At 41.8% G+C, this 16,150-nt stretch overlaps 1 protein-coding gene across 5 annotated transcripts in view; it reads right to left on the bottom strand.

Annotated features, from left to right (window-relative positions):
* AFF3 (ALF transcription elongation factor 3) overlaps positions 1 to 16,150 on the bottom strand; it is a 226,647-nt gene that overhangs the window by 20,342 nt on the left and 190,155 nt on the right. For all 5 annotated transcript variants that reach the window (XM_035114249.2, XM_035114250.2, XM_035114252.2 and 2 more), the window contains 6 exons: positions 13,314 to 13,479; positions 10,437 to 11,465; positions 8,638 to 8,762; positions 4,545 to 4,746; positions 3,573 to 3,700; positions 299 to 362 (listed from right to left, as the gene is read on the bottom strand). In XM_035114249.2, coding sequence (XP_034970140.2) covers positions 299 to 362; positions 3,573 to 3,700; positions 4,545 to 4,746; positions 8,638 to 8,762; positions 10,437 to 11,465; positions 13,314 to 13,479 — 1,714 coding nt within the window. The remainder of the gene's footprint in view (positions 1 to 298; positions 363 to 3,572; positions 3,701 to 4,544; positions 4,747 to 8,637; positions 8,763 to 10,436; positions 11,466 to 13,313; positions 13,480 to 16,150) is intronic.

Genomic DNA, 16,150 nt, shown 5'->3' with positions numbered 1-16,150 from the left:
GCATCCCCAAACTGCGGCCCTCCAGATGTTTTGGCCTACAACTCCCATGATCCCTAGCTAACAGGACCAGTGGTTGGGGAAGATGGGAATTGTAGTCCAAAACATCTGGAGGGCCGAAGTTTGGGGATGCCTGCTTTAAGGCATACTGAACTACACACATAACATCCCTTACTAATAAAGCTAGTTATCATCTTTTTTTTCTTTTTTTAAAAAACACCACTACTTAACTTTCCTTGATGAAGAAGTTGCATTACACAGGTATTCTGAAATAAGGCGTCAAAAACTGACTTGTTCTTACCATCGCATCCGCTTTATGCTTCTTCCTTTTAGCTTCTTGCATAAAGTGTTCCACATTGTGTGGCCTAGAATGCAACACAGCATAAATGATTTGAGTTACTAGATTTGTTGAATATTCTTTTTTTTCCAGCTATATCTGTTTAAAAGAAAAGTCCTTAATGGTTTATTTCAAAAGAAACAAATATATGCTGATAAAATGCATTTCATGCATTCTCAAATTTCGATTGGAGTTTCAAACACGACACTATGGAATAAGCCCTAAAAACAACATGTAAGTAAATCAATCAATCAACCAAAACCTTTATTGGCATTATTTACAAACATTTAAAATAAATAGTCCAGTACGATCACATCACCAACCCATCAGTACAGTCATTTGCCAAAAGGGAGGGGAGGCTAGCAATCTATTTTACATCTCTAGGTCTCCTACAGGGGCAGGATCCTGTAATGTACTTCGGCGGCAAAATCACTTCTTGGCCATTTGGCTAAGGTCAAGTGTAGTAAGTAAATCTGAGTGTTGTTGTTGTTGTTGTTGTTGTTGTTGTTGTTGTTGTTGTTGTTGTTGTTATGCTCTTATTCCTCAATGCACCTGTTGTTTCCTGACACCATAGGATTACTAGATTGTAACCAAGAGATCCATAGTTAAACATACAAGGAAAGTATCCCACTCCCCCGCTGTAACTACCTGGGCTTCAAAATATGGCACAAAGAAGATGAATGTAAGGGGTAGACAACAGGAAAAACTAGGAGAGGAAGCCACTGTTATGTTGTTTATGTTAAGGAGAAAGGAACAGTGCAGATGTCTAGACTGCCAACTGGCAAGCAATCTTGCCAGCAGAGGATGGTGGGTTGAGGCGGAGGTGCTTACCCGACCTCCCCGCAGATGGGTCACTTCTGCTTACTGCGAGGGGCAAGGTGCAGGGAGGCCAGCACTCTGCAAATGCACTGGCAGGAACATCCTAACGGCTTCACCAGTGTGTCTGCACAGAGCCAACCTCCCTGCCGCCTTCCCCTCCTGCTCTCCAGTGACACACCTGCCAGGAGGTCAAGCAAGCACGGCTTCCCCATCTCTCCCAGCCACTATCTTACAGTTCATTCGAGTGTTGGAAATGGCTGCTGGAAATCATGGTAGATGCAAGTGAAGAAAAGCTGGCTGCTTGTCCTATGTACAGCACCAGAAATCCAAGAAGCTGTTCTAAGAAAAGGCTCTGATGGCCTTTGGCTGGCAGAAATTGACAGCAGTGTTATCTGTTTCCTACCAGGACTGCTGGAATCTGTAGTCCCAATACCATCTCTGGTGGAAAATAATCCACTGGGGACCTGGCTACCAGCTGCAGAGTGCCTCCGCCACCAGATGTCTCCTTTTTCTGCCCCAAGGGTTTCATGGGAAGTAACTGGGTCCCAGGGATAAAGAAAGAGGGAGATGGTGGTGAAGGGCACTTGTGGTTTATTTCAAGGAGAGTCTGCTCATAGAAGCCTGTGAGTAGAGTCCTGTTTGATTTGGACCTATTCATAAGAAGCGAGCACCCCATTTGATTTCTTGCAATATCCCTTAGTGGGAAGATAGTAGCTATTAATATGCAAATCAAGCCCAATTCTGTGAACTATTATACCAGATCAGCAGGCCACAGAATGAGGTTTTGAGTCTCCCAAAACGATTGCAGACATTGCCTCTTTAAGGAATAACTGTTAATAGGTTATTTGCTTTAAGAATAATTTCTAGCGTGAACCCTTGAAAGAGCTAATCACAGCAATAATCATAACTTTGCAAAATACATTTTAAATCAGACAAACAGAAGAGGTCCTTCATTCTTGTGTAGGATGATTAAAAACATATCGGGGACAAAAACGTATTGGCTCAAAATGTTTCTAATTAGTATTTATAATTGGTATTATGAACAATGACAGGTCAGACTACACATGTTGAATGATCTCTCCACAAAAAGCTCTAAAACTTTGTACTCACTTTAACAAGGGCAATCTCCACACAATATCCGAGGTTAATCGAGGCTGAAATTATCAAACAATTTACTGCCTATCTATAAAGAAGTACTTTTAGCTGTATTGCTACCAATTCCTCTAAAACATTGCTCCAAGACAGCAAGAAATAAAGCATTTCTACTACTTGCTATCTTCTACAGACAGTCAGACACATATAAGTTGGTACGGCAGCAGTATTCACTTTGAATTATTCTAAAATAACTGGTTTTAGACTGTCTTGCAATTTGTTATAAATTATGCAGGTAGATGGGGAGGGGAATTAAATTCATGTGGCAGGGGTGTTTTTTTGGATATACAAAAGTATTTATTTAAATAAAAATACAAGTATGTAAAGAAACAAATATATCCTGATGTCAATGCTATGTATTTACTGAGCGCACTGCAGCTTAAATTGTAATATAGAAATTTAATTGTTAGCTTCATTCAAATACTCGTTTTTCTCCTAACTGACATATTTAATTTCACAAAGCTGTTGTGTTTTCTTGTCAATTTACACGGGCCGTATCTTATATTTCACTGCAGAATAGAATTTTACAAGGGTTCATTAAAAACACTAATAAAATCTCAATAAACAGCATAAACAAACTTATTTTCAATAAATTTGGAGAAATGCATATCCGGACGTTATTTAGAGAGACTCATTTAAAAAACCCTCCATCACAGCAGACTCTAGTGCATACTGTATACTAAAACACAATAAAACTGGTTCTCAGCTGATTCAGGTCATGCCCTGAGTATGGAAGTCTTAGGATGAGTTCACACAGATGTGTTTACCACCTGCTGACAGAAGAATGTGTGGTGTCTCATCACCATGTATTATCCAATGTTGAATAAAAAACAATGCTTTTCAATGGCGCTAGTTCACATATTCAGTTACGAATCATCAAATTGGCAATACATTTATTAAATGAACAAAAAAATATGTTAGAGAGCAAGTATTTTTGACAGGCAAGAGCAAACTTGTAATAGATAAATGTAGATTTATCTTTATTAAGCAGAGTACCTCTGTATATGGCTGTGCTGTGAACCACGCCAGTTACTGGGTTACTGGTGAGCTAAGGGTTCAGAATGGGACGTTCAGAAGGGAGATTGAATGGTGGCAGTGGAACTGCTGTAGACGAACAACTGGAGGAGAACTGAGTTTTCTTATTATAGAGAAAGTATGTAGTTACCACCTTCCCTTCACAAAAGCAGCAACACTCGCAGCCTGAACATCAGAAATAGAGGGAATGAAACATGAATCTCTAGAGGAAACCCCCCCCCCCTCTACTCACCCATCATTGAAGATAAGCTTTGTTCTTCTACAGTCTTTGTGCATAATAGATACAGGTGACCAGGGCTCCTTTTGGCAATGTGCCTTGCTACAGAGTACAGAATTTTCCGAATTGATGTACATTGCTTTCTGAAGAAATAGTAAAGGAGGCAATCAGAAATCAGTTACAAATTCACTCATTTTTCCCTTTTAAAGTATTCTTAACTATAAATTAAGCATGCAGCAGCTTTTTTGTAATAAAAAGGTTAATTATTTTTATGAAACCTTAAAAAAATAATCTGCTGCCTGATTAATTGGGGTAACTTTCTAATAGATAGCAAGTTTTCCCCCATAGGTTAATAAATTAAACTCTGCAGTCGTAACATGAAAACACATAGAAATGTTTGATCCACTGAATGAAGAAGAGCAACTTTTAACTGCTCCTTGATTAAGAAGTGGCTTGGATGATCCAAGGAAAGCCGCTGAATTGGAAAAAGGAGAGTAACCTTGTATGCCTGCATCCTCTTGTGCATAGGCTTGGGCTGCACATACATAATTATGCAGACAACATTGTTGCTAATCTTGCTATTCAAATGTGTGCTTATTTTACAGATTTATATATCGGCTTTTCATTTCAAGTCAAAACACGGCTAAACAACAAGAAGATTAAGCAGAATCACATTTTAAAAAACCAACAATAAAATACACAGATGACTAGCGCATAGAAATTAACAAAAATGAATGTGACGGAAGCACTAAGTTAAGACCAAAGGTTTGCTGCTGCAACAGGTTTTTAGGTTGCATGGCATCAGAACACCAGGAGGGAGGCCAGCTGCATTTTGCATGCACTCTCTGCACCGCCACTGAGAAGGCTCTCTCCACCCATATATGACCATACCTCAGGCATTAATTGGACTCACAGACCAAAAGTAGATGGGCAGGTTTTTAAAGCAACAGATGCTCTTATTATGGTAAATACGTTATCAAAACTTACATTGAAATCTCCTTGGTGCAGGTGGGATCGACTCTCATTCTTGTGTTTTTTTATTGAGGATATGGAAGAAAATAGGTTGCCACCATGAGGCTTGCTAGAAGAAGTTAGATCATCACTAGGGAATTTGTGCTTTGATGCATCAGAGATGGGTGAAACAGGCGACCGAAGCATTCTCTCATTTTTATTTATTGGTGTTGCCAAGCTGGAAATGGAAATTATAGTAATGGATGGTCACAAATGCCACTTGGGAGGAAATAAACATTTTATAAATTATGAACACTATCAGTTTCAGATTACTGGAAGGATTAACTCTGCTGACCACTGTTTCATCTGGAAACAACTTTTGCAGTATGAGGAGCAAAGCTCTAGATTGTTGTTCTCTTTTGTTCTAGAAGCAAACTACAATTCGGTGCTTAGTATCTACCCAAGTACTTATAACAGAAATGAAGAGTTGCTAGATATTGTTTTAAAAGATGGTTGGAAAATAAGATGACGCTTTTAAGAGTAAGTTTAGGTTATTGAGTACTATTTTGCAATCACAGGTGACACTTCATAAATCAGGCTGATAAACCTCATGTGGACTGAAACGGAGAAATGTGCTTCTAAGTAGCTGGAATTTCTCTGAACTTGCTGACCAGGTTCTGATAGTGCTGTTAACTTAATTTGATTCAGGGTTTGAGGAGAGCGAAATATAGCCTCATGGAGCTGGTAAAGAGCAAAAAGCCAAAAGAGCACAAAGAGGGAAATTGATAAATATGCACTACAATGCTCTAAGTGCAGCTCTCTCCACAAAATCAAAACATTCCAGCATTCTGCAGTATGCTATTACTTATTGCTCCTAGAGCAAAGTTCAACAGATGATAATTTTTATCATTTGTTTCTGTTTCACAGCCACATTATGGCCTAGACATTCTGACCCAGAGTAACATTATTAAGTGGCAGAACCAGATTTCAAGACCAGAACACAAGTGTAGGACATTAATATTGGGTTAGGGATAGAGAAATCAGTTTATTTCCTGCCTGTGCCATTTTTTAAACAACAACAACAAAATCTGCACAACGTTTTCACATATAAATGCTTATTGAAATATGTATTTTTAAAAGCTGAGGGCTTTCTATCATTTTATTTATAAGAAAATGGTTAAGACTGAAATCCTGTCCCCATTTACCTAGGAGTAACCCCACTGAACTCAGTGAGACCTACTTTGAAATGAACATGTATTGCACTGAAACAAAATAAAAAAAATTCCTTCCAGTAGCACCTTAGAGACCAACTAAGTTCGTCATTGGTATGAGCTTTCGTGTGCATGCACACTATTTGCATGCACACGAAAGCTCATACCAATGACGAACTTAGTTGGTCTCTAAGGTGCTACTGGAAAGAATTCTTTTATTTTGTTTCGACTACGTCAGACCAACACGGCTACCTACCTGTAACTAGAACTATGTATTGCGCTGTAAGAACTACTGCTGTATAATGGTTAAGGCAGGAGTAGTGATGCCGTGTCCTACAAACCTTGCTGAACTACAGCTCCTATCAGTCCCAGCCTGCATGGTCAATAGGGGAGGGCACCATGTGAGCTCCTCCTGCATGAGAGTGTTAGACTAGGATGGAATCCCTGCTAAGTCATGGTGCTCTCTGCATAACCTTAGGCCAGTTGCTCTCTTTCAGCCTAATCTGTCCCACAGGGCAATCGTGAGGATAAAATGAGGGTGAGGAAGAAGAAAAAGAGAAGAGTTTGGATTTCATATCCCACTTTATCACTACCCGAAAGAGTCTCAAAGCGGCTCACATTCTCCTTTCCCTTCCTCCCCCACAACAAACACTCTGTGAGGTGGGTGGGGCTGAGAGACTTCAGAGAAGTGTGACTAGCCCAAGGTCACCCAGCAGCTGCATGTGGAGGAGCGGGGAAGCGAACCTGGCTCACCAGATTACGAGTCTACTGCTCTTAACCACTACACCACACTGTAGGAGGGAGTAGGTGCACCACCCTGAGCTCCATGAAGGAGGTGTGGCATACAAGGGCATAAATTAAGTACTGGTTTTAAAAAAGCTGTGAGCAAGGAGCATTTCATAGAATCATATAACTGTAGACTTGGAAGGGATCCCAAGGCTAATCCTCCGGTAACACAATGGGATGATAGCACTGCTGCAGGTGAGGCAGCCATGCTGAAGCTCTTTGCACTCCTTACAAAAAGTGCACATTTACAAGAGGAGGGAAAGTGCATATTAAAATGTTTGCATTTTAAACTAACAGCAGAGCACTGTTTCGGAAGCACGGTTTTACATTTTACACATGTCCACGTTGGAGTAGGCTAAATGCTGGATGATGACCTATAAAAAAGCTTCTAAATTATGAAGCATGGTGCTTCCAGATTTTAAAGACTAATAAGATAAATTAATGAACAGAGAGAGGACCTGCTAAATTAACTTAGAACACTAAAACAGTGCTATAAAACGAAGTATATTTTGCCCCATATTTTTTTCTGACTAGATTAAGCACATATTGTGCTCTATTGCATCTATAAAGAGGTAAGAAATACCCATTAAACATAATAGTCTAGCTGGAAGACAACATGGCAGGGTAAGACTGTGGACTGAACAGTCTGCTAGCTCTGAGTTTATAATATGGTTTTTCATTTCTCTAGCATTCTCGATTTTAAAAAAATTTTTTTAAAGGCTTTAATTTTCGAGATAGTGAACTTCAAATTACATCATCTGTACAAGGAAAATGTCTATTAAGTAGATCCACCACCCCAAATCCCTCAAGGAACTACAGTATCTCTTTCCCCATCACAGAATAAATATTTTTCATTGAGAAATGCAAATCTTCCCCCTTCCTTGCACATAATTTGAGATAAGCACAGTCCTAATTGTTCAAGTCATGTAGTATCGCAGCTGAGTTAACTGTTCCCTAATGGCCATAACACCACTTGTGACTGCTGTCACAATTCTCTAGCGCCATGCCAGCGTCATTTTGTCACCTTCTCTTAATTTACACACAATATGGAGAGGGGCACCTAGACACTGGCATATGCTGATGACATCAACACAAGCAGCTTGTGCAAATGCCTGTCCGCCTTAGGGAGGAACAGACCTCAGGGAGGAACCAACAGGCCCTGCAATGAATTGCCATAAATAAACCCCACGAAACCTAATCCCTAAAAGAAGTATATCAACATATGAATCTGCCTTAAACAGAGTCAGGCCACTGGATCACTCAGCCCAGTACTACTACTGTATCTGTTTCAAAATGACTGTCCAAGATGCCAGGCAGAAATGTTTCCCATCACCTGCTATTTTTAGCTGGAGAAGCTGGGACTATCTTCATGCATTTAACATGCTCTACTGTTGAGCGATGGCAACTTCCCAAATAAATCTCCCACTGTATAATTCTGGTTCTCTTGTAGCACTAGTGTGAACTGCAACTTCAACCATACTAAAAAGGTTCACAAAAGATCATTTTTTTAAATTGACATCTACAGGAATCCAGCGACATTCGAATAGCAGTGTCAGGTGATGAGTGCCATTGACCAAGGCGTAGTGTGTGTGTGTGTGTGAAAGTGCCAGGGGGGTTGTGCCCCTGGGTACACACACCCCACAGGCGACCTCAGCGCAGCCCAACCTAGTGCTCCTCTCCGCCTGCCAAGAGCCATCTGGTCGAGCTCCCCCTGAACAGGTAGGCAGGCGGTTCAGTGTGGCCCTGCTCTGCTTCGTTGCGAGGGCTAGGCTGGCATTGCTATACCGCTGCCACTGGCAATCAAGATGAAGTTATCAGCATGCCACACCTCTAGAAATTGTTTTAAATGATTGCATCCTGTCCTACCCTGAAGGCTCAAGCCAAGTGGCAGTTTTAAATAATCAGTTCAATGTGCCCTTTTTTTGCTGCAGATATTTACAATGCTAAGATTTTTTTCATATGCCATAACAACAAATAAATATTTTGAACAAAATCCAGTAGTTGTAAGTAGAAGTTAACACATTTTGACAGTAAATTGCACCAATATTCAAAACCATTCCCCTTTAGATACCAAGTATCATTTACACTGAATTTTAAAAGACCGAATCTCATCTAACACAAGAAACACATACCTGTTTTTAATCATATTACAGTTATTTGATGCGGAAGCAACTTGGGCTGAAGCAAGTAAATGTGAAGAGCACTCTTGCTCAGTGTGAATCTTCTTGCTCTCCCTGTTTTCTTCCTCGTTTTCATACTAAGGGAAGAAAAGGGTCCATCATATATCAATTTGTGCAGGTAATAGTATAGATGTTGAATATTACTATTTATTGAACACTGTAGTGCTTACAAATTTTATATTTTGGTAGGATGCATGCATGCATGTTCGTGTGTTCGTGTGTGTGTATGTGTACATACATACAGTGGTACTTCTACTTACGAATAACTCTACTTACGAATGTTTCTACTTACGAATGGAGCTCCGTCCGCCATCTTGGATGCGGTTTAGATAGGATTTTTTCTACTTATGAATTTTTAGGTAGGGTTGCTTCTACTTACGAATTTTTTCTCCCAATGCATTCCTATGGCATTCGACTTACAATTTTTTTCAACTTACGAATGTACGTTCGGAACGCATTAAATTCGTAAGTAGAGGTACCACTGTATATTAAGTATTAAGCCATGTTAGTTATTCACAATTAGGAACATAACAACAACTCCTGTGTCAGCATTTATTTCTTTATATTAGTTAAAGGGCACATTGTTTACTTTCTATAGCACTCCTTGACATTGACTCCTGCCAACCTGCAGCTCCTCTGACCTCAGCGCCATTTCACTCGGCCTCATCCCTGCCCCATCACTGCTCCCCAGCACATAACGAATCGCCAGTGCATATAGGACTTTTGGGGAAAATCAAGTGTATGTGATAAATGTCGAGGTCCTGTTGGCAGGGGGACCTGACAAAGCCCAACTCTTCTGCCAGCCTCAACCTCCCCATCTTAGCAAGCAGGAGCAAGACTGTTCTAGAGAGGGTAGGTATGTGGGCACAACCCCAATACGCTGGGTGATCCTGATTAGATGGGTACTCTAACTTTAGGGTCAAATTAGAAATTAACTGTATGCTAAACAGAAATGTAGGCCTCATCTGCATTACTTTTTTTTATAAAAAAAACCAGATTCTAATCTCTTTATAGCTTTCAAAGTTCTTAGGGGACCATTTAGGGGTTTCTCCTAAAATATATGGAATCTTATTTGCATTTGCAGAGAGAGACAGGAATGGATGAATCTGTCAGTTTTGGTTTCTCTTACTTTCTCATTTTTCCATCCTTAACTTCAGTTTAACCCATGCCTGCTTCAGTTTGCTGCTTTTTTCCGTTAAAGGTCCCACAAAGTTTGTACACATTTTGAGGCATTTTCTTCCTAATATGCACTTTTTTTGCAAGCAGTTTTTGTACAATGTTTTCACTAATATGTTCTTTTCTGTGCACAGTTACTCATGATACGTACATTAAAAAAACTTGCTTAAGAACTTCATTGCAGAATTTGGAGGAGGACAAACTTAAAAGGACAGCTGTGCTTCGGTTCACATTTTGGTTTTGAATTTGGTAGGTTTGCAAAATGTGAACTGATTAAATTTTACCTCCACCACCCTTGGCTATGTTGTGAGCCACTATAATGACTGAAGGATAAGGGCTGTAGACCCAATGTTACAGCTGTGTTGGCACAACAGACTTGTGGGGCCCTCTGGAGCAGACTGTGAGAATGAGGGGGCGAGGTGAGAGGAGGAAATGGATGTCCTGTTGTGAGGTAGAACTCTGTTCACCCAGCACTGGATACAACCCAGGAAACTTACACAGGCATACACTTTAGATGCAATCCAAGCACTTCCCTTTAGCTCTTTAAAAATTAAAAACAAATCTATGGAGCCTACCTTGCGTTTCCTTCTAGATTTGGGGATGACCTTTTCCGCTGGCAGATCAGTAACAATGTTGTGCTGCATACTGATTGCTTCTTTAACTCCAGCATTAATTTGCAACGGCTCCTCAGGTAAGTGCTGTGGAATTCTGGTCAAAAGAGTCAAATCAATTTTGACCCAAAGTGCTTTCACTTCGTCTGTGTCTTTCAGGGGAGATAGGAGCTCGTTCCGACCGAATGGAACCAGGGTGTAAAACTGCTCTTCCAGTTCCTTTGCTATATCGCTACTAGTCCTGGTGTTAACTGAACCAAAGGCACTGCAACTGCTGTTTGCTTTGTTGGTATTATTATTATTCCCAGGGTCCTTCAGCTTCTGGTCACTTCCAACTGATGCTGAGATCACAGTCTGAGGCTTGTGTAAAGGGTAATCCTCTTGTTCTGACTGAGAATCTGTATCTGAGGACGTTGAAGACGAAGAATCTGTCTCGATAAATTCCTTGGATTTGGGTGCTGTTTTACCTGACCCCCTTGTACGCCTCTTTTCACAGGCAGCACGTGTTTCCTTCCTGTGCTCAACTTTGTTGTTGCACGGCCTGGTTTTAGGTTGTTCACATGTGCTATTGTTTTCCAAAAGTACTTGGTTCAAGTCAAGATCATCAGCTGCATGGCCATTTAAGATATCACCACCAGAGGTCCTCTCCGTCCTTCTCGGCTGTTTTTTGCAGGCTGTCCTCCTCAGAGGACCACTATCTCCAGAAATGGCAGCAGCCAAAGGAGGCGATTTCTGCTTCCCTCCTTTATGCCCCGGGGCTTTGTTAGCTGTCCTAGGCCTCAGCTCCTCCTTGCTGGGATTCTTAACCTCTTTATCTCTGAGACTGGTTTGGCAAATGGGGGGTAAATGTTCGCAGTCTTGCCCTTCATCTTTCCCTTTGCTGTAACACTGAAAGAGCTCCAGTCCGTTTTGGTTCAGAATAGGTGCTTTGTGTGAAGTCACCTTATTTAACCATTTATCCAGCTGCCACTTGTTTGACGATGGCTGTTCAGGCTAGGAAAATGAAACATTTCATAACACTCCAGCTTATAGAGACTTTACAGTGCTTTTATACTCTTAAGGAATTCTTTACATGGCCAGCAAATAAAAATATTATTTAACTAAAAAGTGCAGCTATTCTATTATCATAATAGAATGCCCATCACTTCATTTCCCACAGTGGCAAGCAGATTTCTCAAGCACTCACAAGCAAAACATGATGGGGATGGGGATAGTCTCCTGGCTTGAATACCAGCATCTAATATTCACAAGTGCACCGCCTTTGTATGTGGAGATTCCATAAAGAGAACTACCCTTCATACGTTTGTCCATAACTGACTAGGGCTCCTCTCAGAATAGAAAAGGGAGGAAACCGTATGAAAGACAACATATACAGTTAATGACTTTTATTAGTATAGTGTAGGCATTGATTAATGGTATTCCTCCACTACAAACAGAAACAAATGACCTTAGAAACAAACGTGAACTACTGAATTCAGGTGGAGTTGCAGGGTTGAACAGATGTTACACTTATTCAGAAACAGGAACACAAAGCCCCATCCAAAGGAAGTATTCCGGCATTTGCTGTTAATATTTAATAACTATTTTTAATCTCTTTTAACAGCACAATCCCATAGTGCCTATTCAGAAATGGCCCCCACTGAGTTCAATGGGACTTGCTGCCCAGGAAAGTGTTCAGGGCAAGGTGCGTTGTCCAGGTTTTTTGGGCACAAACTAAAACAGGAATATTGGGAGCTGTAGTTCAGTGGTGTCTGGAGTGCACCTTGTTGGTGTATAGGAATACAGTGTAAATATATTATTTTGTCCCAGCTATTATCTTCTGTTTGCTTTGCTGATATTGCTACTTGCTTTTCATTTTTTTTCTAAATGGCCTTAAAGTCATTCATAAAAGGCAGTACAGTCATACCTCGGGTTACATACACTTCGGGTTGCGTACTTTCGGGTTACGAACGCGGTGGACCCGGAAGTGTTTACTTCCAGGTTCGCCACGAGCATGTGCAGAAGCATTTTGCGCAGTCCATGCATGCGCAGAAGCACGCTATCGTGTTTTTGCGCATGCACGAAAATGCTGTTCAGGTTACGTACTTTTCAGGTTACGAATGGCACCCCGGAACGGATCAGGTACGTAACCCGAGGTACCCCTGTATATAAATGTTTTAGATGAATGAATAAAACTGCAGTTTAGAAGCTGCAAGTATACTAGGAACAGTAGTGTAGTGGAGCAGACACATAAGGGAGTGGTCCTTTTGTCACAGGAGTGAAACGCTACAGGAGTGGTGTTTACCAATGAGTAGGCTTGGGGGGGGGGAGTGTCTGGAATATAGGATATATTGCATTCATACTTCATATAGGACACGCTGTTAAACACACACAGTGCTCAGCCATGCTCTGAAATTTGCATAAAAGCATATGCATTCTTTTATTTTAGTCTCATAGACTTACTGGCTCAAGGCTGCCTTGTGTTTCCAATAGGCAACAGGGCTGAAAAGGATTTTTAAAAAGCGCTCCCCCCCCCACAATTCCTCAACTACACGAAATGTCACACTTAAGGCATGTAGCACCCACCCACCAAGATGCGACATAAAACCAGTGCTTTTTTCTGCAGTACTGGCACCTCCCCCCCCCACGTAAAAAGTGTGTTAAAGGTGTGGCACTTACGGCAACAACTTCATGGTGAGTTCCGGCGCCGTTTTTCCTTTTTTTATTATTAAAAAAAACACTGCATAAAACCTCCTTGATCCTAACTAAACACATTACTTGGGACAAAGGTTCCACTGATTTGGAAACTTAACTTCTTGCTCATTATGTTTCAACGGGAGTGAAAGATGCAGAACTCCTTACCTCTGGGCTGGAGTAATGAGAGGGCTTCTTGCTGTCGCTCTCGGTAGAACTGCTTTCACTCTCTGAGTCGGATTCTGAACTGCTCTCAGATTCACTGGAGCTGCTGCTGCTCGAGCACTTGTTGGTGATCCCCGAGATCCTGCAGCTGGACTGCTGCACAGTGGTGCTGCCAGACCCAAATAAAGGGTGGGGGGGGAATGAGAGAGAGAGAGAGAGAGAGAGAGAGAGAGAGAGAGAGAGAGAGAGAGAGAATGTAAATCAAAGCACACGTCTATAAAAAGAACTTCTGTTTTTGCAGGATTCACACTAATGCAGATGTTGGCAAAAAGAGGCCTGTCCGAAGAATTTGTCCAGAAGGAAGTTTAGCAATGGATGGTGGTCGCATTTAAATTAAGGTGCAGCATCTACTGTGCAACTTTCCACATCATGTCAGCAGGACAGAGGAAAACGTAGAGCTTGCAAAAAGAGGGAAAGGAGGGAAACAATGTGTGTGTTCATTAGCGATACTGTCAAGTTCCACAAATAACAAGGCCCTGAATACTCCGAGGTTGGGCACAAGGGCAGGGCGATATCTGGTTTTCAACATCGTGATATATCACCAGTGAAACATCGCAATATACTGATATATCAGGACACCTGAAATAAGGATGGAACTATGTAGAGGTGAACAGTAGGGCTGGGTGATACCTGGTTTTTAACTTCACAGTATACCACCAGCTAAACATCGTGATATACTGATATATCACCATGTCTGAAATAAAGATGGAGCTATGTAGAGGCATTGGCTGGCTTTATGGTTTTTCCTACATTGTCATTTTTGCATCGCGCATGTGCACGCACACACACACACACATGATTCGCAATACTGTATATTGCCAGGTCAAAAATTATGAAACTGCTATCACGATAAGGACTTCAAACCGGTTTTGGGGGATATATCTATATATTGCCCAGCTCTATTGGGCGCTATTGCCCTCAAATCACTTGCTCTGTTCATACTGATAATGAGACAATGTCCTGCTTCTGCACCTGTGCTACTGGTGTTCATCAGACTACTCTGGTGAGTCCAGTTGCTGCTGCTGGGGCACACTTGATTACTTTAACCTCTTTCCCACCTTGATGAGGAGTTGTCCTTCTTTGCCGACAGTTGCATTTTAACCCAGTCTGTTGCTGCTGAGCACGCTCATGGCTTCCCAGTCCAAAACCAGCTACCCACCCCAGCAACTACTATGCTCAATGGTGGCAGCTACCTGCCACCTGCCAGGTAAGACTGCAATTCGTGACACAACAAGCAAGTCAAGCCAAAGGGTCTATCTAGTACTGTTGACACCAATAGGTGGCAGTTTTCCAGGGTTTGAGGTCTTTCACACCCCTAACCAGAGATACCAGGGATTTAACCTGCAAAATACATGCTCTACCATGAATTAGAAAATGCTTATGCAGCTGCCCAGCAAACACAGATATCTATTTATTAAATTTATACACCGCTCTACAACCGAGGATCACAGGGTGGTTTGCAGCATAAAAAGACAAAAATATGTGACATAGTAATAAACAAAACAATAACACACACACACCATGCAACCAAAGAGATTAAAAGGCCATAGATTGTTTAATTAGCCAAAGACCTGGGAGAAGAGGAATGTTTTTGCCTGGAACCTAAATATATGCAACAGGGGGCCAGGCGAACTTCCCGGGGGAGAACATTTCACAAACAGGGAGCCACTGCAGAAAAGGCCGGTTCTCATGTTGCCACCCTCTGGAGGATGCATATGAATAAGGGCCTCAGACGAAAATCACCCAGTCCGGGTTGGTTCATATGAGGATAGGCGATCTCTGAGGAATTGCAGCCATTTAATAATAATAATAATAATAATAATAATAATAATAATATATTATTATTATTATTATTATTATTATTATTATTATTATTATTTATACCCCGCCCATCTGGCTGGGTTTCACTAGCCACTCTGGGCGGCTTACAACAGAAGAATAAAATAATTGATTAAAGATTAAAAGCTTCCCTAAACAGGGCTGCCTTCAGATGTCTTCTAAAAATCTGGTAGCTGTTTTTCTCTTTGACATCTGATGGGAAGGCGTTCCACAGGGCGGGCGCCACTACCGAGAAGGCCCTCTGCCTGGTTCCCTGCAACTTGGCTTCTCACAACAAGGGAACCGCCAGAAGGCCCTCGGCACTGGACCTCAGTATCCGGGCAGAACGATGGACCTCCTTTAGGGCTTTAAAGGTCAGCACCAACACTTTGAATTGTGCTCGGAAACCTACTGGGAGCCAATGTAGATCTTTCAAGATCGGTGTTATGTGGTCTTGGCGGCCGCTCCCAGTCACCAGTCTAGCTGCCGCATTCTGGATTAGTTGTAGTTTCCGGGTCACCTTCAAAGGTAGCCCCATGTAGAGCGCATTGCAGTAGTCCAAGCGAGAGATAACTAGAGCATACACCACTCTGGCTAGACAGTCTATAGGCAGGTAGGGTCTCAGCCTGCGTATCAGATGGAGCTGATAGACAGCTGCCCTGGACACAGAATTGACCTGCACCTCCATGGACAGCTGTGAGTCCAAAATGACTCCCAGGCTGTGCACCTGGTCCTTCAGGGGCACAGTTACCCCATTCAGGACCAGGGAGTCCTTCACACCTGCCCGCCTCCTGTCCCCCACAAACAGTACTTCTGTCTTGTCAGGATTCAACCTCAATCTGTTAGTCGCCATCCATCCTCCAACCGCCTCCAGGCACTCACACAGGACCTTCACCGCCTTCACTGGTTCTGATTTGAAAGAGAGGTAGAGCTGGGTATCGTCCGCATACTGATGAACACCC

Source organism: Zootoca vivipara, chromosome 4 (genome assembly GCF_963506605.1).
Source record: "Zootoca vivipara chromosome 4, rZooViv1.1, whole genome shotgun sequence".
Classification (NCBI taxonomy): Eukaryota; Metazoa; Chordata; class Lepidosauria; order Squamata; family Lacertidae; genus Zootoca; species Zootoca vivipara.
This window is presented reverse-complemented; position numbering and strand designations above follow the sequence as displayed.